At 52.1% G+C, this 22,442-nt stretch overlaps 1 protein-coding gene across 1 annotated transcript in view; it reads right to left on the bottom strand.

The window, feature by feature from the left end:
* Positions 1 to 22,442, bottom strand: part of RNF123 (ring finger protein 123) — a 51,126-nt gene that overhangs the window by 5,518 nt on the left and 23,166 nt on the right. The window contains exons 25-35 of the mRNA XM_054166834.1: positions 22,359 to 22,442; positions 21,675 to 21,782; positions 19,964 to 20,141; positions 18,906 to 18,980; positions 18,429 to 18,516; positions 18,083 to 18,170; positions 17,868 to 17,952; positions 10,701 to 10,840; positions 9,916 to 10,104; positions 8,998 to 9,073; positions 7,333 to 7,417 (exon numbers count right to left, since the gene is read on the bottom strand). Of these exons, the coding sequence (XP_054022809.1) occupies positions 7,333 to 7,417; positions 8,998 to 9,073; positions 9,916 to 10,104; positions 10,701 to 10,840; positions 17,868 to 17,952; positions 18,083 to 18,170; positions 18,429 to 18,516; positions 18,906 to 18,980; positions 19,964 to 20,141; positions 21,675 to 21,782; positions 22,359 to 22,442 (1,196 nt within the window). The remainder of the gene's footprint in view (positions 1 to 7,332; positions 7,418 to 8,997; positions 9,074 to 9,915; positions 10,105 to 10,700; positions 10,841 to 17,867; positions 17,953 to 18,082; positions 18,171 to 18,428; positions 18,517 to 18,905; positions 18,981 to 19,963; positions 20,142 to 21,674; positions 21,783 to 22,358) is intronic.

The raw sequence follows: 22,442 nt of genomic DNA, 5'->3' as shown, positions 1-22,442 counted from the left end.
GGGTCGTAATTCTCTAGTTACACTGGAATAAAAAATGCCTATTTTTTTAAGCTCATGCTGGGCTGAGTGTCTCCTTGCCCTTGCAGGGCAGCAGTGTGCAGCCACCCTGCAGCCCATGGGTGCAGGGGTGGGGTCTGAGGGAGCCCTGAATTCCTGCTGGCCTAGCACACAGGGCCAGGTGATTCGCACCAGGCTCGCGGGGTCTGTTCTCATCACTGTGAGGGTGGACTCAGCGAGGGGGTTAAATGTGCTGAGACAGAGCTGGTAGCCTGGGGCTGCTGCAAGAGGAGCATCCAGTGGCTTGTTACTGGGAGGGCAGGTCTCCAAAGTGATTCCTGGGAGCGGGGAAGGAGCAGCACCAACAGACAGAAGGGCATATCCAGGGCTCAAAAGGAACAAGCAGGATTGAGATGCGTGGGACAGGAATCCTGAGGAGACCCACTCAGGATGGCACTGGCCGTATCTTTGGCTGAATTCCAGCACCCTCTGTGGTCAGAGTCCCCTTTTCACTGGACATCTGCATTGCTTTCCCCAGCACCCAGCTTTGCATTGCCCTGGCACAGAGAGTAGGTCTGCCCTCTGTGCCTGATGCTTCCAAGAGATCAGGGTGTCCCCCACATCTGCTGGCCATCATCACCTGCAGCATAGGGGATACCAGCATGCTGCTGTCACCTGCAGCATAGGGGATACCAGCATGCTGCTGTCACCTGCAGCATAGGGGATGCCAGAGCCATGGGGCTTGCAGGAACATTGCTCAGACACGGCGGAAGCAGAACCAATGGGGACCAGGACCCCTCACAGACCTTCCCCACAACCTGCAGCCTCCAATGGCCATGTGCTCCAGCCCCAAGACCTGCTAGAGGGAGATGAAATTCCCCGCAGCATTGGAACAGTGCTAGCACCCAGCCTTCAACTTTTCCAGCCAGGAAACAAGCAGCTGTTTTCCCAGCAAGGTGTCAACCTTACCCAAAATATTTGTCAGAACTCCTCCTCCAATCAAGGAGGAGAGAGCATTTGGGAGAGCAGCTCTCTTGAGACAAGCAGAGCCTCCTAGCGCCCTTCCCGACGCCGACCTTGAGCACAGCTTCATGAGGTACGTGCCCTGCTGCCGCGCAGCCCGCGGCCGCCGCTGGGTGCAGAAGATGGGATGAGGAGCGACAGGCCCCGGCGGGGTGAGGAGGGACCGGCCCCGGCGGGACGCGGAGCGACAGGGCCCCGCCGGGATGCGCCCCGGCCGCCCGCGCCCGCCGCTGCCGGCCCTGTCGTCTCGCCTTAGCGCAGCGCTGCTGACGAGCCCTGGACGCCGAGCCGGCCGCGCCGGGCTGCTGCCGGCGAGTGCCAAGGCGCTTCAGCGTGGGATGGACAGGTGCGTGGCACCCTACCCCTTGCGATGCAGCTGAGGATCCCGAGTTTGAATTTGCCTTGGTATTGTCTAGAAAAGAGACCCAGCTGACAGGGCCCAGATTTGGCAAGGTCATTGCCCCAAGTCTGCTGAGATGGTGCTGAGCCCATGCTGGAGCACATGCCACATCTAAGTGCCACATCTTCCCCCAGAAAGAAAGATGAAGTGTGGCTCCAGGCTCCAGCACCTGGAGTGGGTGCTACTCACCCACTGCTTTGCTGCTGTTGTCCTCATAGGTCTCCTCACAAACCCTCTCCAGTGCAAACACTGGCTTCCCATGCATTAATGCTCCTGCAAACCAGCATCCTCAGCTGAGGCTGATGACTGAAGCTCAGGGAAAACTCAGAACTTGGGAGTGTGAGAAAAGTTCCCAAGGGCCTCTCCAGGAACACACCAGCCTGGAGAAACCCAGGAGAGCTCTTTTAGGCTGGCTGCAATTCTCCTATCCCTGCAGGAAGGCTGAGCCACACTATGCCAGGGACAGCACATCTGAGGTTCCCCACTGCCTTTACCCAGGAAAATCCTGCTGCTGTATTTCACACCTCTCTGCTGTTCAGAACAGACCCCACATGACAGTGCTGCTCCAGCAAGCAAGGCAAGGCCATCTGAACTGTTGAAGCAGTTCATTAAGTAGCCTGAAAAGCAAACTTCCTCAGGAAGGAACAACCTACCCAGGAGCACAGCCTCCCTGACAGGCAGGAGTTGGGAAATACAATGGATGGTCCTTGAGGAATCCACTGTCCTCTCTCAGCTGCCATCTGCACCATTACAGCCCCTGCTTTGACTCTGTAGGGTGAAGCAATGTGTCAGCACAAAGCATGGCGTCCCTGGTACATAGGGACCTGTGTCTGCACGTGGCAGGATAAGGACCAGCTTTGAGGACCAGTCTCCAGTGTTGACTCCTGTCTCCCCAGCACTTCATATATTAGGCAGGATAACATGGGCACACCGAATGCCAGTCCCTTCCTGTCCTCCTACCACCAGGGCTGGTCACACAATGTCCATGTCTGGCCCTGGATCCTTCCCTTATGATCACAGTTTTCCAAAGAGTTTGAAGTAGGAAAGCCTGGTGCTGCCTAGCATCAAGCCTACTCCTGCTTCCCACTGTGTGCCTGACAGCCCCAAGGGACTGGGAGATCCCAGCCTTGGCAGTGCCCCTGCCCAGGATGCAGTGCTCAGAGCTGGCAGCTTGTAGAAAGATCAGTAAGGTCAGACTCTGCTTGCAGTTACAAAACCTAGGTCTGAGCTACTCATTTCCCCATGCTCTGGCTCACGCTCATCCCAAAGCGTTATGCCTGCAAGGCTTGAGCACCACTCATTTTCTGAGCTTTCAGAGCAAGGCAGGAAGGATTCCATGAGACTCAGTGGTCCATGAAATCTCTACTCCTGCACCTTTGTCCATGACAGCTCATTCATCAATATGTGTTAAGGAAGCATTGAGTGTTTAAGTGATCAGTCATTAGTGTTCCAGGGGACTGCAGAGATGCTGTGTCCAGCAGGGACCAGCCAAGTCCCCAGGGTCCCAGCAGTGACTCAAATATGCAGATGGATGGTCCTGATGAGCAATCTGCAGACTGAGATCTTCTGTGATTTCTCCAGTGGAGGTGTGCCCCAAACCATCTTGCAATTGGAATAGAGTTTGCTTAGCCTGCCCCAGCTCCCCAGCCTCGTGCTTCCTCACCTTCCTACTCACCAGCGTGCTACTTCTCCCAGGGAACTTCCTCCCTCCTGCCAGGCCACCCCTCTGCCCCCATCTGCACTGTGCAGAGGAGAGCCAGCCAGAATTACCCCCAACATCATGTCAGCTCAGTGCTTCTCCTCCTGGCAGGTCCTGCTGGGTTGTGCTCAGCATTCCATGGCACAATGTGGTTGTTTCCAGCTCAGGAACCCTGGCTCTGCTGGCTGCTACGACCACGGTCCTGCTGACCACAGTGCTCTTACCTCCATTCTCTCCATCTTTCAGGCAGAAGTCCCTGGGAGACAAACCTTGAAAGCTGCTTAGGTCTTTTCTTCTACAGTTGCAATGCAGACAAATTTCCTGGCTCCTTGCACATGCCCTAACCCTCCAGACTCACACTGCAGGCATCAGTCACAGGCAGGTCTGGGGATTGCACTGCCTGACCTCATTCCCCCTGCCTCCAAGGGCATGACATCCATGAGGCACAGGGGAGACACTACATGGCTCATCTCAGCTCTAGGATGGCCACTGACTGTGCCCACAGCCTGTTCCAGCCTGTGTGTCCAGTACTAATGGCAACATGCCCTCACCAGGGACCAACAGCCTCACCTTTGGGCCTCACCCCTTCCCCTGCTGCTTGCTCTTGCCAGGATCCTTACAGAAGCTCTGGCCAACGTTGCTCCATTAGCTCACTCCAAAGAACAGAATATCTGCTCAATTATTTAGCAGACAAAGAGGGGAAGATACCAGATGAAGGCAGCCAGGGTCTCTGGCGCAGACCCAGCAATTCAGCCCAACTCCTGGCTCAGCCTGTCAGATCCTGCCTTCCCTCTCCTCCTCCCAAAGCCAGGGCTCAGTCCTTAGGGCCTTCAAACAAGCAGTGCATGGGCATCCCTGCTCCTCATCCTTTCTGCAGGGAAGACTCCCTGAACAAAGGTGCTGCCCAACTGCTGTCAGACCTGAGGTCTGGGAGGGGAAATCACGTCAGGAGGTCTGAGCAGTCCCAAAACACCACAGAGGCCAAAATAGTTTTAAACCAAGTGAGACAGCCAGAGCCAGGCCACCCCACCCTTGCCTGCAGACAAAGTTTAGCTCCCCCTTTGCAAGCCCTCAAGCGACAGGCAGCTGCTGTACTGGGAAATAGGGCAACTGCCACACTCCTGACTGGGAACTCTGCTGAAGGACTCCAGCTTGAGCTAGCATCTCCCCATCTGCATTCTGCACTAATTCTGCTCTACCCATTTGCAGAGTTTGTTACATGCAGTGAGGGAGCTGAGCCATGAAATCCCCAGGCCCTGCTACAGAGATCAGTAAGGCCAGACAAGGTGGGCACTGAAGCTTTGGTTCACCACAGCAGCACCAGCAGTCCTGCCAGACCCGATGAGGAAATGCTTTTCTTCCCTCTCAGAAGCACAGCCAGGGACCAAGGTGTAGGACGTATCAGCTGCCTCATCATATCCCAGCCTGGGCACTGTTCCCTTTTCTTGTGCTTAAGGGCTCTGATGCCAGGAGTCCATAGCAAGAGGACTTGCTGAATGTCCTGTGCTGGGCCAGGAGCAGCCAAGGCATCCAGCTGCATCCTGATAACACAGCTGGATGAGTCGGTGGGGCCCTGACTCTCCTTACTCCCACCCTTCCCAGCTAGAACCTTTTGACCCTATTCCTCATGACCTCATTCCTTCACATCCAGATGAACCCATCCTTTGCAGCACCTTCCAACCAAGTGCCTGGCACACCATCAGCTCTCTGGGTTAGAGGCAACCAGAAAAACCTCAGCCAAGGTCCTGTCCCCTGTCTTCATCCTCTTGGGCAGAACCTCCTCACTGGGTAACAGTTGGTGTCCCAGGTAATTCCCACAGAGAAGCTCCTATGTGCAAATGTGGGTTGGATAATCTCTCTCTGTTAGCACTTGCTGGCAATCTAGGAGTTACCAAATAGGGCCTGGGAGAGATTTCACTGGGCCAGTTGTTGCTGACCTTCCTGGGTTTTGGGAGACTGTGGGGAGGACACCCCTATGGGGCTCTGCTTGCCTCAGCCACGCCTTACCACCCTCAGCACCCTGCAGCTTTGGCACCAAGAAACTTGCACTCAGGACCAAGCCACAACTGAACCCCTGAGGAACAGAAAGGAGCAGAAAAGCCACTGTGTTCCCTCTCAGCTCCGCTCTTTCTCTCCATCCCATCCCTGTTTTCTACTTAGAAGCGAGCCTGCAGGGAGCAGAACCACTCTGTAAGCCAGTACAACACCTGCACCATGGTCTTCAATTCAGAGGGTGGCTGGCTGGTTTTCCCTTCCCATGAAGTATGTTGCCTGTGGCCATGCTGATCTCTACCATCAGGCTGCCCATCCCTTCTGTCTGGGTGGTGGTAGAGGGTCGCCAAGTCATCAGCCTCAGCTCTTTTGTCTTGATTGACCTCAATGTCTCCCTTGCAACATTTCCTTGCCTTTTATAGATCAGTGATGTATCAAACCACAGACTTAGTGCAGGGCTTTGCAAAATCACATTGGAGCATTTTGGTTTATAGGCATTTTTCTCTGGGCTTCCTCCTCTTCCACCTTGTGCTTCTCCTGCTCAGCTAGGTTCACCCTAAGGACACAAGGCTTTTCTCACATCATTCCCCTGGTTTGTACTTATTTCTGCTTTCCAGTGCCCAAGGAGGTGACTACAAAGCCCTTGAAGATCAGTTGGAGTCTTGCCACTTCCCAACCACACACCACAGGATATGGCACCTCTGGTTGGAGGCTGCACAGCCTGCTGCCGCCCAAGGCATGAAGGATGTGTTGGCAGAGAGGGGACACTGCCACTTGGTAATGTACAGCCCCAATGTCACAGCCCCTGTGACACTGGTTTCACCAGCCCACAGCTCAAATGGCTTTTCAGGTAAAGGAGACATAGTCTGGAAGCTTTCTGTCTCCCCAGGACTCCCTGCAGGCCAGGAAGGATGTGAGTGTTATCACAGCATCTTCCCAACATTCTTCAGAGTTTGCTAAATTGAGGGCCAGAGAAAGAGCTTTATCCCCATTTAACTCTACAAGTCACCTGGCCTGGGACAGATGTTCAAGGAACAGGGAGCCAGAGAGGGACTCGTCATCCTGGCATGCAGGGAACTGCTTTATCATTTCCCATCCAGGAAGAAGTGTCTAGCTGTGACATGAAATTCATGGTATTTGCCCTTTCCACAGAGCAGAATTCTGGGGGTGAGTAAAATCCACTCCTGCTCACAGTCCAGAAAGGCCACTGATGAATGACCTTGTGCTAAGCTCCTGGCACTGTTGCACCTAGGGCTGTGAGACTGGTGCAGCAGCCACGGGAGGCAGGATATAATTAGATGTATTTGTGTGTATCTCGAGTCCTTGAAAGAAGAAGCTGAAAGACTGGCTGCAGGGCTGAGCTGCTTGGCCAGATGGGGCTCTGCTCTCTGCAAAACCAGAGACTATCATGTTCTCCAAACATGAAAGCAAGCAGGATGTGCAGTGCAGACAGAAGAGCTCCATCTCCCTCAGCACCCTACAGGGCATAGTGGCCAGATGCGACACCTATGCATGACACCAGGAGAGAGCAAAGGCAGAGCTGCAGAGGATGTCAGAATAAGCCTGTTTGCAGGTCTGAGCAGAGAGACAAACTAGTAGATCAGCTGTGGCTTTGTCCAGCCACATCATTCCCCCAGTGCTGCCTCTTTCAACAACTGGTTACCATAAACACAGGGAGATGCTCTTCATCCAAAAATCAACATCACCTAAGTGGCTGGATGTGTCTCAACCCTGTGCCACAGGTCTGGACAGCCTGCACATATTTTGATGCCTCCCCAAGACGTGTCCAGAGTGAAGGAGCTTTAACAAACTCCCTTGCATCCACTGTTGTGTGTTACAGCACTTTGCCTGTGTCAGCACATGTGGGGTTCACCGCCTTGGAGAGCAGCTGTCCTGCCAGATAGAGTGCCAGACCCCATCCTGGGGAGGAAGATTCACATGTGCTGACAGCACAGCACCTTAGAGCTGCCTCTCACCAGGACTTTTCTGCATCACAGGAAGGAATTCTGCACCCTGCAGTAGCACTGGGATGAAGCTGCTGCGGAGGCATGTGTCTCCTTAGCTCTTAACCTACTCCATGCACATCTGCCTCACCTCCTTTGGTCCCCACACACTCACACCACTCCTGCAACACCTTCCACAGCACTGGCTAAACAATGTCAGTGGCCAAAGCAATGCCATGTGTAACAGCTCTGTACTTTGACAGTCAAAAGCCACTCACCCCTGAACATCAGTGTCCACGAGCAGCCGGACCAGGATGCCTGTCACAGCCACAAGGATTGGGTAATGGTCCACACTCTCCAGCCCTGTGGAGGCAAGAGAGAAAGATAGAGCCACTGCCACCACACAGGCAGAGCAGGGTGGCACCATTGCTTCCAGACATGGTGACAGCACAGCCCAGGAGGTAGGAATCATGACTTGGGCCCTCCAGTGGGTCTCTGGGTTTTGTTAAGGACAGAGGACTCTTGTCCACTAATGGGAACCCCAGACTCAGCCCCTGCCTCTTCTAAACCTCAGGAGAAGGTGGTCTGTGCCCTCCTAAGCAGGCAGGGAAATCCAGCTTCTATATGGGAAATACAGGATGTCCCTAACACAGCATGTGGAGCCAGTCTCTGCTACCAGGCTGCCCATGGTCATCTCCACCAGGAGGGGCACTGATGTTGCTGAGAATGGGCTCCCCCAGCAGTTCAGTGCTCCTTCACTCAATGCAGAGTATGGCAACAAAGCCTGCTACCTAAAATGCAATCTGCCTAGGGCTCTGAGCCTTTCAAACAGCTCTCACCTTACCTGTGCCAGATAAGCAACTAGCAAAATACATCTCCCCACCCAAGCACAGCATAGCTGCCACTTCCACCACACACAGCCAGACCTGTGCATTCGCTGCCTCATGAGGACAGAGATCCTGGAGGGAACAAGAGGTGATGGCTAGACAGAGGCCGAGGAAGAACATTAATCCCAGAATTTATAGGGCTTGAAGGGGACCTCTGGAGATCTTGTCCAACCCCCCTGACAGAGCAGGCTCACCTTCAGCTGCCTGGCCAGTGTCCAGGCTGGTTTTGAATGACTCCAGAGACGGAGACTCCACCACCTCTCTGGGAAGCACATTTCAGTGCACTTTCAGTTCACCCTGAAAGTTCCTCCTTATGCTTAGATGAAACTTCCTGTGTTGAAGTTTGTGTCCATTACCTTTTGCTCTGTCACTGGGCTGGGCCCATCCTCCTGACACAGGCCCTTTAAGTATTTATAAGCAGTAATAATGTCCCCCTTCAGTTTTCTCTTCTCTAGGTTTAAAAGTGTCAAGTCCCTCAGCCTTTCTTCAAAAACCATATGTTCTAGTCCCCTAATCAACTTTGTAGCCCTTTGTTGTAGCAATTGCTTGTCCTTCTTGAACCAGAAAGCCCAGAAATGAACACAATACTCCAGATAAGGCCAACGCAGAAGGGGAGGATAACCTCCCTTGACTCCTCTTGACGCACCCCAGGATGCCGCTGGCCTTCTTGGCCACAAGGACACGTTGCTGGCTCCTGTTGTCCACCAGGACCCCCAAGTATTTTTTTTCACAGAGCTTCTTTACAGGTTCATGTCTAATGCTCATGTCTACCTGGAGGATTTACATGGCTTCTGAAAACTGCACTGTTGTGGCAGCCTGGCAGGGATCTGGCAGGCCTGAGGTCTGAGCAGAGGATCATACAAGCGTTTTGGTTGGAAAAGACCTCTATGGTCATTGAGTCCCAAACCCTCAACCTAAGACCACCATGGCCATTAAACTATATCCCAGAGTGCCACCTCACACACCTCTGTGCTGACTTTCAGTACAAGCCACCCCACAGTTCCCCTCCAGCACATTGTCTATGGAGAGGGGCAGAGAGCTGACGCAAGGACTCACCTGGCAGACGGAGGTTGACCACTCTGTCAAACAAGTTCCTTTCAGCTGTCACCCGGTTCAGCACCTGGTTCAAGAGCTGTGCAGGGAATGCAGAGAGGTTTTCCTAATAGCAAACCTGAATCTCCCCTGGCACAACTTGAGGCTGACCCCCACCTTGCCCCAACCTCCTTTCAAGTAGTCATAGAAGATGATGAGGTCTCCCCTCAGCCTCCTCTTCTGAAGACTAACCAACCCCAGTTCCCTGAGCTGTTCCTCACAAGACTTGTGTTCACAGCCCTCCACCAGATTAGTTGCTCTTCTTTGAAGCTTTAAGTAGAATAGAATAGAATAGAATAGAATAGAATAGAATAGAATAGAATAGAATAGAATAGAATAGAACAGAACAGAACAGAACAGAACAGAACAGAACAGAACAGACTGGAAAAGGCCTTTGAGACTTAGTCCAACCTATCATCCAACACTATCTAATCAACTAAACCATGGCACCAAGCACCCCATCCAGTCTCTCCCTAAACACCTTCAGTGATGGTGACTCCACCACCTCCCTGGGCAGCCCATTCCAATGGTCAATCACTCTTTCTGTGAAGAACTTTTTCCTAACATCCAGCCTAAACCTCCCCTGGCACAGCTTGAGACTGTGTCCTCTTGTTCTGGTGCTGCTTGCCTGGGAGAAGAGACCAGCCCCCACCTGGCTAAAACCTCCCTTCAGGTAGTTGTAGACAGCAGTAAGGTCTGCCCTGAGCCTCCTCTTCTCCAGGCTAAGCAACCCCAGCTCCCTCCTTAGGACTCCCTAGGAGCCCTAAGTACTACGGATTTGCAGCAGGATCCCCCACTTCAGAGCACACCTGAGGAACAGGCCGAGGGTCCCCCAGAGGCCCTTCAGAGGATGCTGCTTCATAGCCTGCTGAGGGGTGGTACCTGGGCAAGCCTCCGAAGCAGCAGCTCCGAGGAGGGGCGACTCCAGTCGAGGAAGATCTCTGGTGCCAGCGTGACTGTCATCTCCAGCACCCTCAGCAAGCTCACCGACAGGTCGAAGCAGGTGGCGCACACCTTCAGCTGCCGGCTGTCCACGAAGTTCCTCTCCAGGCGCTCTGCTGCCTGCTGGATCTGCCAGGCAAGGGAGATGGAGAGAGGGGACGAGTTTAAGCCTTACAGTAGTCTAGGCACGCACCAAAATGGTGCTTCTGCTTCGTTGGGAGGTGCACAAGAACTCCGTGCACCAAGAAATACAGAGGAACTTGCAGGGAAATCTTAAACAGTCATTTGTGTGGGTGATTTTTGATCTGTAGATTAATATACAACAAATAATAGATATTCTGGGGTTTGAGCCAAGGCTGTAATTCAGCTGAGAGGCTTGAAGGGAAGATTAAAACTGCCTCTCTTCTCTTCGATAGGTTGGACTCGATGATCTCAAAGGTCTTTGCCAACCTGGTTAATTCTATTCTAGTCTATGCTATTCTATTCTATTCCATGCTATGCTATTCCATGCTATGCTATTCCCACAACTTTTCTGACCTTCCTTCCAGGTCTTTGTTGGGCCCTGTAGCAGCACCAGTGGAAACAAGCTGCCCCTTCCCAAAAGGCAGGCTGCAACTCCCAGCCCAGCTCAGCCCCAACACGTGCCAGGGAACCACTGCACACCCAGCCCTGTGTGCAGGACATGGGCATCCATCCAGTGGCACAGCCCTGGGTGGTACACTCACCTCCTGGATCATACCAATGAACTCAGAGAAAGCCCAGTTCAGCTGGTTGAGGACACTGTTGAGGAAGCTGGGGGCCAGGTCACGGTCACTGCGGAGCAGGTCTGCCATGTGCCGCTGCAGCAAGGTGGAGGGACATGGCTCTGAAACCAGACAGTGACAGCTTCAGTGGCCTGGTCTCAGAGTGCCCATGGGTGGGGGTCAAAGGCAGGCTGGGAGCCCCATCTTGGCCTTGGTAAATGTTAGCTTGTGTCTTACAGTAAACAGTGGTGGCAGGGCACTGGGAGGCGGGGTGCGAGGACTGTTCTGAGCAGCGCTCTCGCCTGTTGGGCCTCCGAGCAGTTCTTTGCAATGCCAGCCTGAATTAGCCAGGGAAGTGCCCTGCATGCCCACTGCTGTCCCTGTGCACAGAAGCGCTGCCCTGCAGCTCTGCATCCCTCCCACTCAGCTCTGCAGAAGCCCAGGGTCAGCTCAGCAGTCACTGCTCCTGATACCAGTGTGGCAGCAGCTGCCCGCAGCCAGCACGGCCACCCCTGGCCTCCTCTGCCTGTGCCCATCTGCCTGCATCTAGGGAGGAAGGTACTTAATAAATTCCACTCCTGAGAGGCTTCTGCATGGAGACATGACTGGCTTTGTCCCCACGGGCTCAGGCAGAGACATCCGTGCCCCCTGGCCAGGTTCAGCCCCAGCACAGACACATCCCTGTGGTTTGTGGCATCTTTTTCACTATCAAGAGCACAGATGGGGGCAGACCCAGCAGCGGGGAAACACAGTCAAGGCTGCATGGGGCACCAGCCCCCATGGACAGGCAGGGAAAGGAAAGGGGCACAAGTGGCATGGATGCTTCTCACCAGCAGAAGGACCTACTGTTAGGTGAGAGGCTTGCAAAAGCATTCCACACTATGATGGAAGGGCTATCAGAGTTCAAACCACAGGCTATAATTCAGGGCTTGGAGGAAGAGACTTGAGCAGATTTACCCAATACAGGGGAAAAAGACAATCTAAGAACATTTCCTTCTACTGAAAGCTATTGTTAGGAGCCAGCAAAAACTGTCAGCACCAGCTCTATGGTGCCCAGAGGAACAAGCTGTGCTGTGACTGCAGAAGGTCTTGCAGAAGGGGTGGCAGCCTGCTTGAAAGCCTAGCATGGGCAAAGGAAACATCACATCCCTAGGGACTGAGGAGCGAGGCACAACTACGGGCATATTGCAAGCTGGGACGAGCAAAGCCAGAGAGGGGTGGCAGGACACCATCAGCTCCAATGGGAACAGGACAAGTCATTCTGTAAATACCCACTAGCAAGTACAATGAGCATCTGCTGCTGGAGGACGAGTGCTGATGTCTCAGTGCATAACCACTCCAGGCAGGCCAGCACGCTAGCTTTGATCCTGCCTAAAAGCACATCTTCGGGAAGGATTTCGCCACAGCAAACATCTTTGATGATGTACTCCTACCCACAAGTGCTTTCCCAGCCCTTGGCTGCACGTGGCTCGAGGACTGCTCCAGCCTCTGCAGTTTCTCACACAGAAACTGTCATGTCTCTGTCCTGTTGGCCATCCCTCCCTGAGCCTTGCCAGCTCTCCCAGATTTGGTTTGGAGAGGCGGAATCAGAAGCGCACTCAGCACCCAGACCATAAGCGTGCAGCAGATTCGCGCCGAGGCACAAAGTGGTTTGGTTTGGTTCCGTTATCCTTTCTTCATAATTGCTGCTGTGTAATTTGTTCCTTTGACTGGGCACCAAGCTGGTGTTTGCCAGAAGATTACAACAGGGTGACAGTTCAAGCAGAACCCTTTTACAGGAATTCTAGCTCAACATCTTCGTGCATTTGCTGGTTGCAAGGCACAAGTGGAGAAGCCCAGGAGTCCACACTCACTGCCTTCTCTGTCAGCAATGGTCATTGGGGCACAGCACACCCTTACCAGTTTGGGGATGACAACAAACAGGCTTTGTCTGGTGTGCTAGAGCCAGCCTCAGAAACTTCAGTATGATCAGATTTTTTTTTCCCCAGTCCTCAACAAGAAGGATACAAACCTGCATCTGGGATAGAACAACCCCACATGCCACTCCTGCATAGGAAACAATGGTCTAAAAAGGCATTTTGTAGGATGCCAGCTTGAAAAGGAGACAGGTGAGAGCTCTTGCTACAACTGAGAGGTGGGTGGTGGTAGGAGGGTGTCTTCAGCAGCTCAAGGAAAGGTGCCACCCCTTTGTTTGGCCCTGGGGAGGTCAGACTTGAAATACCAGGGCTCTTTCCTCAGAAGGGTGCACAGACAGGTCCTGAGCCCACCCTGCAATCCTCTCTCTAAAGGCCGTGCTTACCTCACAGCCTACTGATTTGAAATCTCATTTTCCCTTTGCATTCCCTGCTCTACACCTGGCAATGCCAACCCCCCCAGCTTTTCTCTGCCAGTCATTCAGAACTGGCAGGGCTGTTCACAGGGTTCAGCTTCTGTCTTATCTCCCCCCACTACCTCCTCTCAACGTGTAAAACGTGCTTTTTATTAAAACTGCTGACCTGTTTGCTCTGAAGCAGCTCTAGGCAAGGATGAGCTCTGAGGGCTGTCCTGCTGGGCTGCTGCCAAAGCCTCTTTTACCAACACTTCAAGTCAGGATGGATCTCAACATGAACTGCCCAGCCAAAGCCTCCCTCATTTGAAGGCAGCTTTGGCTGTTTGAAGGATAGTCTTATGCTTGTAATAACTTGTTCTATCCTGACTTGTAGCCAATGACTACTTCCTCATGGTCTTTTTCCAATAAGTGCTATGAATTTGCTCCAAACCTCCAATTCTAGGTTCCTAAATGCTATCCCTGCTGCTGGCAAAGACTGTGTCACTTTACAAAAGCATTAAAAAGTGGTGCCTCTGGTCAAACTTCTCCATAGTTATGTACATTCTTTTGAGGTTTTCAAGCTAAACCTGGGGAAGAGAGGACCCCATAGGCTTTTGCTGCTCCCAAGAGGATTTTGAAAACAGCCTAAGGAACCAGCCCTAAAACACAACAAAAGCAGCTCTGTCCCTTACATGAGCTCCCAGAAGAGGTTCTTCTCAGGGCAATCGTTAATGGTATTCAGAAACCTAGCCCTGATGCTGTGCTCACCTTCATTTGCAAGACATTCACCTTTGCTGAGGCAATTCCATCCACCTCCTTCGTGTCCCAGTTACCCCTGGGACCTGCCTCCTGGTTAACAACACAGCCCTGATACCTGCCACCTCCAACAGGGACCTCACTTCACAGGGAGGCTGTGAATAGTCACTGAGGTGGTCATTTCCTTGATCCTGGCACAGCGTGTCGTTAGAGCTTCTACAACTTGTAACTCCCTAATACAAAAGCCACTCAATCTTGGCTTAGCCTTCATCATGACAGATAAAGCTCAGTCATTGGAACAGAGATCAGTGGTTTTCCAAGGCCAGAAATGATGACCTCAATAACATTTAATGTGGGCAACGGAGCAAGGCCCCAAGCAACTACAGCTACATCCGATGTTTCCACAACAGAAACCGCCGTGCCATAAGCAAAACAGTCAGAGGGGTGGGTCCAGGTGGGTGGGAAGTAATGAATCAAAACACAGAGGCCTTTAAGAAGATTATTAGGCAGCCAGAAAGCCCCAGTGCTACAGCAAGCACTTGGGTTGAAAGGTTCACTCAGAGCAGGATGAAGTGAAGACGCTCAGTTAAAATGTAAAAGGTAAAGTGAATATAACCAAACACAGGCAGTGGTTGGTGGAAACAAGGAGAAGAGGGGTGACAGAAGGAAGAGACATAAAAGCAACACCCATGGCAGAGTATGCTACATGCCAAGTTTCCTCAACAACAGCAAAAATTCTAGTAATGATTAAAAACAAACAGTAATGGGGCAAAGTCTAACAGCAGCAGAGGCACACTCACAGGGAGTTAAAAATTCATAAAGCAGACACCGTGGAAGCCTTCAATAAGTGCTCCTACCAGATAACTGTAAAGCAGAAGCACCTTCAGTAAGTGTTTCCTCTAGATAATTGTGCAGAAGTAGGGTCATGTACTTTCCTCACTGGAAGATAATGATGTAGTTTCTAGTCTGCTAATGAGCCAGGAAGATTTATAACTGGGTGATTTCTGAGATTTCTTGTTCAGCAGCCCAAGAGGGGCTTTGGAGGCTGCAGCTTTTACAGCAGAGCTTGAGCACAGAGAAGGATAGTCTGGAATGGACCAGGCTGAGAAGCAAAGCGGTTCCACCCAACACTCACCTCATTAGAGGATCCACATGTAGATGTGCAACAGCTGCTGCCCAGTGGTGATCAAACAGCATTGAAAGAGGTAAGATGGGGATGCAGTGATCAATGTCACCAGCAAACTGTGTCTGCTCAGAGATGTTTGACCAATGGGAACATGGCAAGGTGAGGCAGGGGGAAGAGGCATCCAGGGGATGAGACATCAACAAGGTTGAGTGCAAGGCACCAGGACACCCCAGTATGGGCCTGGGACTTGCACATCCCTCCAAAGCAAAGTGCTGGCCAAGAGGCTGATGCAAGTTTTGGCTCCATGGTCAGCAGATGAAGGAGGCATTCCAGTCAGCATGACACTAGCATCTCTAGAGCTGCTAAAAACATAGGAAGGGTGAACACCAGGACTCACAGAAAAGCAACCCCCTCCTTGAGGATGATACAGAGGCTGCTCTTTCTTTTCACCACTAAAAGGGACCAAGAAGTGAGTTTACTTTAGCACACAAGCACTTTTGAAGAATAAAATACTGTAATGCACAGAGTTTAACCTAGCAGAGAAAGGCAGAGCAGCAGTAGAGGACACAAGATGAGGTTAGGTACATTCCCATCAGAAAAAGTGAGGGATTTAATTCTGAGGGTGAGCAACCACCATCAGAAGGGCTTGGACAGTTCAACTGCAACCAGCTGATGCTTTTAGTGTTGTCAGATCAAGACAGGATTTCTCCCTGAAAGACCTCTTGAGCTTAGATAATTTGCTGGATTTGGAAAGGGGCCATGGGTGAATTCTCTGGCCCACATTGCACAACAGCTCAGCTAGATGATCTCATGGTGCCATCCACCTAACCACCACTGCTTGATGGATGTGTGGGCAGAAGGCCTAGGGCAGTGGAGCTCTGTACTGCAACCTGAAGCCACCCTGCAGCTCAATAAAAGCAAGACAAGGCTGGGCCTGGCACAGGGCCACTTCTGCTGCTCACCATGTGCATGCCATAACAGCACCCAGCCTTGCCTACAAACCATGATGAAAGTAAAACAAGTTCCTACAGCAGCCACCAACCAGAACTGCCCCCACCTCTGAACACAGCCCTCATCTGCATGCAGAAGCCAAGCTGGAGAGCTGTTTGGTGCCAGGAGGGCTAAGAAACAACTCAGGGAGCAAGCAGGAACATACGTGGCCTTTCTGAGCCTTTTCCCCTCCCTGGGCTAACCCAGGCAGCCAGCTTGTTGCTCACCACCAGTGAGCACAAGAAAGAGGCAGAGTAGAAGACCAGGTGGTCTGTGCTCTACCATGGGTTATTGCAAGGTGCATTCCCAAAAAGGGACAAGCCTGCAGCACCAGAGAGGAGGCTTTTGACCACACTCCCTTCAGACTGGCCTGCAGAAGCAGACCCAGACAAACAGGGATTTCCTTCAGCTCAGCAGTTTGTTCTTTGTCCCTCTCAGTACTTAAACTGCAACAAGGTGACAAGTGATGGGTGGGAAGGTGGCAGGAGGGTCACCTACTCCTCCTTCCCTGGGCAGCATCTCAAGGATACCTCTGAGTCCCCTGTCCCTCTTCAATTAAATCAACATTCATTATTGATTTGGCTGTAACTTAAAATAGTAACCCCAGGAGCAAATCCCCAGCAGTCAGCCCAGCCCAGCCCACTCCAGGCTCAGACTGTGCGGAGCCACCAGCAGACAGAAAGGCCTCAAAAGCTGAGGAGCTCTGCTCCTGCCCCAGAGCTCCCTGGAATGCAGGGTGCTTGGTGGTAGCCACTCTGTGGCCTGTTTGTGCATTAGGAGGACGAGAGGTTCCTCCTTCATGTGTACCAGGGCTTCCCCATTTCCCTCCAAGGATGAGAGGAACACAAGGCTGGCACAGCCTGCAGCAGAGCTCTGAACCCAGAGGGAACTCTGATAAACCTGGTGCAAGAGTGGGTCCATGGCACAGCCTCAACGACTGCCATGTGGGCACTCACCTGGACAGTTACATCCCAGGGATGTAACTGAGAAAAAACCATCACTGTGTGAAGCCCTCTGCCCTCTAAAGAAGGGTCTCTCTAGACAGAAGAGGGGAAGGAGGGAGCTCTCTAAATCTACTTCACCAGACAAGAGGGGGTCACACAACAAACTTACTCTGGAAACTAGCAACAGAGAGATCTCCTGGGCACCCACAGGCAGGAGAGAGAAAGAGAACAAAAGTGCTGTTAACACAGACACCAACACCAGTCAGGGCTCAGAGCACACCTCCACATGCTGCCTGCTCATGTCAGGCTGCAACACCCTCTGTCCCCATCCCTGTGCAGCTCTTCAGGAGCAAGGTCTGGCACAAAGCCTTATCCACAGGACAGAGTGGTCAGGACTGCATTCAGACAGACCTAAACTCTGCAAGGGTGAAGCTGGGGACACATTCTTCAGCTCAAGACAAGTAACCTGTCCTCCACATGTCCTTCTCACACACAACACAGCTGAGGAATCCCTTGGTTCTATTGCAGTGCCGAGAACGAAAGGCAGGACAGGCTCTACCAGGCTCCAAGAGCGATGCCTGGTTAAAACACCCTCTGCTTGCAAGCTTCTCCAGTGCCCTGCCTCCTTGGGTGCCCACTCCCTCTCACTGGGCAGTTACTGCTTGGCACCCCTGCCAACTCTACCCCACAGCAGCGGCTCACCACAGACATCATCAGAGAGCCCTCTCCCAGGCTCACATTTTGGGGTGAAACTCTGACTAAGGATGCAGCCTCAGGCCTCTTTCCCTTGAAGGGCAGAACCCCTCCCCTCAATGGACCTAACCCAGCACCCAAGAGAGTCACCAGCCAGTGCAGAGATGCTGGGGATGTCCAGAAAAGGAGATGTTTGCTGCAAAGATAAGGTCTAGATACTTGGCCAGGATCCCCCTACTTCAGCAGCCATCTCACTAGATGGTCTGGCCCCTAGTAGGGAAGAGGCCAGTAGTTCCTCATCATCCCAAGTGCCCATTCCCTGCTCCACTCACTCTGCAGGCTGGGGAGGCTGGCATCCTCAGGTTTGGTTTTCAGCAGGTGTGGAAGCCGTGTGTATCTGTACCCAAAGCCACAGCCCTGGAAAAAAGAGATAAGGAAAGATCTTAGAGGCTGGAAAACAATTGGGTTTTGCTACTATGGGAAAGTGGAGTGCTCAGTGTCCAACCAGCCTCAGATGCTGAGAGAGGCAGGGATGCAGGATGCTCACCCGCCAGAGCCTGACGAGGATCCAGTTGGTCTGTGCCCAGGGTCGCTGCTCATAGGGAGCCAGGAGGTTCTTCATCATGGAGATCCGCCTGCCAGACAAGGATGTGGCTCAGCCCGAAGGGTTTAGGGATAGGGGATCAAATAGGACACACAGCAGGACTGATGGAGCTGAGGCAGAACAAAGCCACTGGTATAAGGATGATAGAAAGCTCCCAAATCAAGTCCAGAACCCTGCTGCAGCTTCTGGACCCTCAGTGGTGCCTGGCACCGCACCTGCTTGCCCACCGAGCCTTGCCACCACTCCAGCCCTGCCCCAGCTCCCTGGGAACAGGCAGGGCAGCACTTACTGCTCTTCTGGGATCCTCTCTACAGCACGCAGCGAGTGCGGGTAGCAGACGTAGCTGGCCAGCGCCTGCATCAGGGAGTCCCGGATGTCTGGGGAGGAACGAGAAAGGTCGAGGCCAGGCACTCAAGGACACACAGCACAGCTGGGGGCACCTGCACACCAGAGGCTGCCAGGGTCTGACTGTCAATTAGAGAGGCACACTATCCCAGCCAGTGTGGGGAATGTGCCTATGCTCAGGCAGCTAAGGTATAACCCCGGACTGGACGTGCAAGCAGCTGGGACGCGAGTCTTGCTCTCAGAAGGGTATCCTAGGTCATGCATCTGGCCCTGGCATAAGCAGAACACACCAGGCAAGGGCAGTGCCCAGCCTTCCTCTGTATGCAGAGGCACAGAGCACTCAACAGATTCAGCAGTGTGGTGAGCCACTGGCAGTGGGATTGGCCAGACCTGCACCAGTATCACCTCAAAGCAGCTTTACCTGTGCCCACGATCCTTGAGTCAGCAAAATGTTTGGCCAGGATGGCAGCGAGGCGCATCAGAGTCTCTTCATAGCCTGCAAAGACAAGGAGGGAGCAGGGGTCATGCCAACAGCCTGATGGGCAGCCCTGTGGTCCCAGCATTCCTGTGGACATGGCATAGGCCATAGAATTCCTTCCTGCTACAGCTAGCAACAGCTTTGTGGTGTGTCTAGTTGTCACAACAGACTGCTGGAAAGCACATTCACCTCCAGCAGAGCCTCCCACCTCAGTCTGCAGAGCCTGAAAGGGTTACTCAGAGAAAGAGGAAACCAGAGATGCCTAGTGCAGAAGATCCTGAGCAACATACATAACACCTTAGATCTATGCAGAAAAGCCATGTCTAGCCTACAGCTCCTGAAGAAATCTGCTCCCATTCAGTTCTGCTGCTACCTGAACAGCAGGCACAGCTCTCACTTAATAAAATGTGAACACTTTAGTTGTGCCTTGTTGGTGAGAACAGAAGCTCTTCTTACCTTTGCAGGCCCTGGAAAGCACGTAACTAAGAGCTCAGTTAGCTAAGAGCTAGCCAGGAGAAGCACAGAACGTGCACAGAGAGAATCTATACAAAGGCTCTTGGAATCAAGCAGGTAGTCATCTCTCTAAATCCCAGGGGAATTCGAAAGCAGTCCCAATTCCTGCATTCATGACACACCTCACTCCACCCAGAAATCAGCAGGCAAGTAGCACACACTGCTGGGGCAGTCACACCTTCCAGCACTCCTGGTACCTTCTTGGAAACAAAGTCCATAGCTGCCAGCACTTTTCACTATAGCCAACACCGTGACAGCTTCGGGCAAGGCCTGGGCTCCCTGCCCAAGCTCAGCAACAGCCAGGGCTCACCAGTGGTACCTGCTCAAGGGACAGCACTCAGCACCTGCCCCACGCCACACAGACAACATACTGGTGTAACACATCACAACCAGCAAAGGACACAGGAGAGATGATGCCCAGGCTACTGCTACTTCATCATAAGGATGTAGCTTGCTTTAGAATCAGCAAGGCTTCCCCAGTCCCTTACCTGGAAGTTCCTCCATGCTGTTTACAGGGCTGAAGTAGTTCTTGAGTGCACTGTAGCTGTTCATAGCCACACTGAGGTAGAACTCTGGCATGAAAGCGAAGAGGGAGCCTGTCCTGTCGCCATGCTCGATGGTGCGGATGCACACTCGCAGCAGCCAATATATGTCCTGCATCTTCTCCTGGCCAGAGAGCACACAAGTCCCATTCAATTTCACCCAGCTTCAATTTGGAGAAACACAATAACCATCATGACAATTAGAAACATCTCCACCTCTGAGACGGTCCTCAGAACGCTGCTCTAAGTTTGTTAACCAGATCAGTGCCATTTGGTCTTATCATAGAGCCAGAGAAGCATCAGGTGGAAAGAACAGTCAGAGATTTCTACACCAGCTTCAGGCTCAGAGCATAACCACCACCAATGTGACATCAGATCAGCTATGGCTTTGTCCCACTGAGTCTTGAAGCCCTCCAAGAACTCCTCCTTAGCAGAGCATATCTGACCACACAGGCCTGATCACAAAAACAGAGAGCCAGCTTTTATTCCAGTTATCTGGGCTGAAGGAAAACAGACACTGGCAAACCCAGTATAAATCTGCTGCAAAGAAAGCTGCTCCTCTGTAAGAACTGAATGGGAACAGGCTGAAAGCTCATACCAGCTTGGATCTCTGCAATAGGTGGCCACAGCCTTTTGGATTCTGCCAGCCATTCAACTAGAGGAACATTGGCCTCTCGCTTCTCAAAGCAAAACTCAGGGTGTCCCAAATTAAAACCAGGACGTTTAAGGGCATCTACAGAACTTTAAGCTATAAAAATCAGCACCAACAAAGCCACAGAAAGAGGAAATTGGGCTAGATGACCTTTAAAGGTCCCTTCCAACCTGAACAACTCTGTGAAATACTATTTCATATCCTGCAATAATGCCAAGAGCTATCTTAAGCAACAGCAATTTATATTAAAATAGATGGGGAAGAGTAGCACTTCTAATTAAGAAAAAAATTAAAGTCAGATGTGCAGACAAGTCAGCTGCTTAGTGGCTTTTCTAAAGTATGTTGCTATGATGCAGAGAAAAAGGAACAACTTGTGCAATAACAATTCACTGCATTACTAAACTCAGAATGCACTCTGTCTACATGGGAACCAAGTGAAGAGCTAGACAACACCTGAAAAAAGCCTCTAGGCTTGGATCCTGCAGGTTTCAGGAAGAGCAGCACTAGTGAGACCTTCCTGTGTAGCATAGCACAGATCAGGGAAATGGTTCTCAGTAGCCTCTACCCTCTAGACATGCCCTGATAACTGAATCATCCTCTGACCTGCACCTTCTGTCTGTGGTACAGAAGCCTGATATTTCAAGAGAAAGCTCAGAACAGCCTGGGCAAACACTATGGGATCAAGTCATCCCTGGAGGTGTTCAAGAGGGGATTGGATGTGGCACTTGGTGCCATGGTCTAGTCATGAGGTCTGTGGTGACAGGTTGGACTTGATGATCTTTGAGGTCTCTTCCAACCTTGGTGATACTGTGAAGTCTGGGACAGGAGGGGGTCCAGGCCTAGGAAGCAGTCATTGATGCACAAGGAAGGAAAAACAAGCCCCAAAGATCATTGGCATTGCTCCCACACCAGGGAAAATGACACCTGTGACATGTGAGCCAGGCAGCACAGAGGGGCACATTTGCTCAGTCTCCTCTGAGCTGCTCAAGTTATGCTCCTGCCCACCTTTGAATAAATGGTGACGTTTATCCAAGCGAGGCGGCGGCTTAGGTGGTTCAGCTTCTCAGAGAAGACCTTTTGGCTCTTCAGCAGTTCCTCATGGATATCTCTCCTCTGAAAAGAATGCAGAGATGTGAGGGTAGATGTTGCTGCCATTTATAGCTGGACAAACAACGCAAAAGCAAAAACCATGTAGGGAGTACTGGCAGAAGGGACAGGAGACAGCAGCCTCTCTGCAGGGGGAGTGGGAATTAGTGCTATAAAAGAGCACTTATCAGTCTCAGCTGCAGCCCACAAGGCCTGATGCAGACACTGATCCAGTGTGGGCACCAACTTGAGAGTCAGCTACTGTCAGGTATTTTTTAATACATCATCAGATACACTCAGTCTCTGGCAGATGTAGTAGCACAGCTGTGTACCCCAGACCAGCACTGGAAAGTCCCCACCCCAGGAGACTGGCTCCGAGGGGTCTGCAGTGCATAGAGGTTTGCAAACTGCCATGAAGCAGTTGCTTCATTCCCTCTGTTCCTTGAGGCACTGGTACAATGGGTTGGCACAGTATGAAATGCAGCTGGCAGCTCCAGGCATGGGTTATTATCCAAGGCTAGAAATCACCCACTGTGCTTCACCCTCTTTGTCAGATACTGAAGCTCTACCAGAGAAGGAAGCTGTGAGTCCAGAGACTCTTACCCTCTTTGGGCAGCGGCTGATTTTTTCCTCTGTGTCTTTCAGTGCCATGGCATATTCATTCACATCATCTGACACGCCAACCAT

The sequence above is a fragment of the Dryobates pubescens genome, chromosome 1 (genome assembly GCF_014839835.1).
Source record: "Dryobates pubescens isolate bDryPub1 chromosome 1, bDryPub1.pri, whole genome shotgun sequence".
Classification (NCBI taxonomy): domain Eukaryota; kingdom Metazoa; phylum Chordata; class Aves; order Piciformes; family Picidae; genus Dryobates; species Dryobates pubescens.
This window is presented reverse-complemented; position numbering and strand designations above follow the sequence as displayed.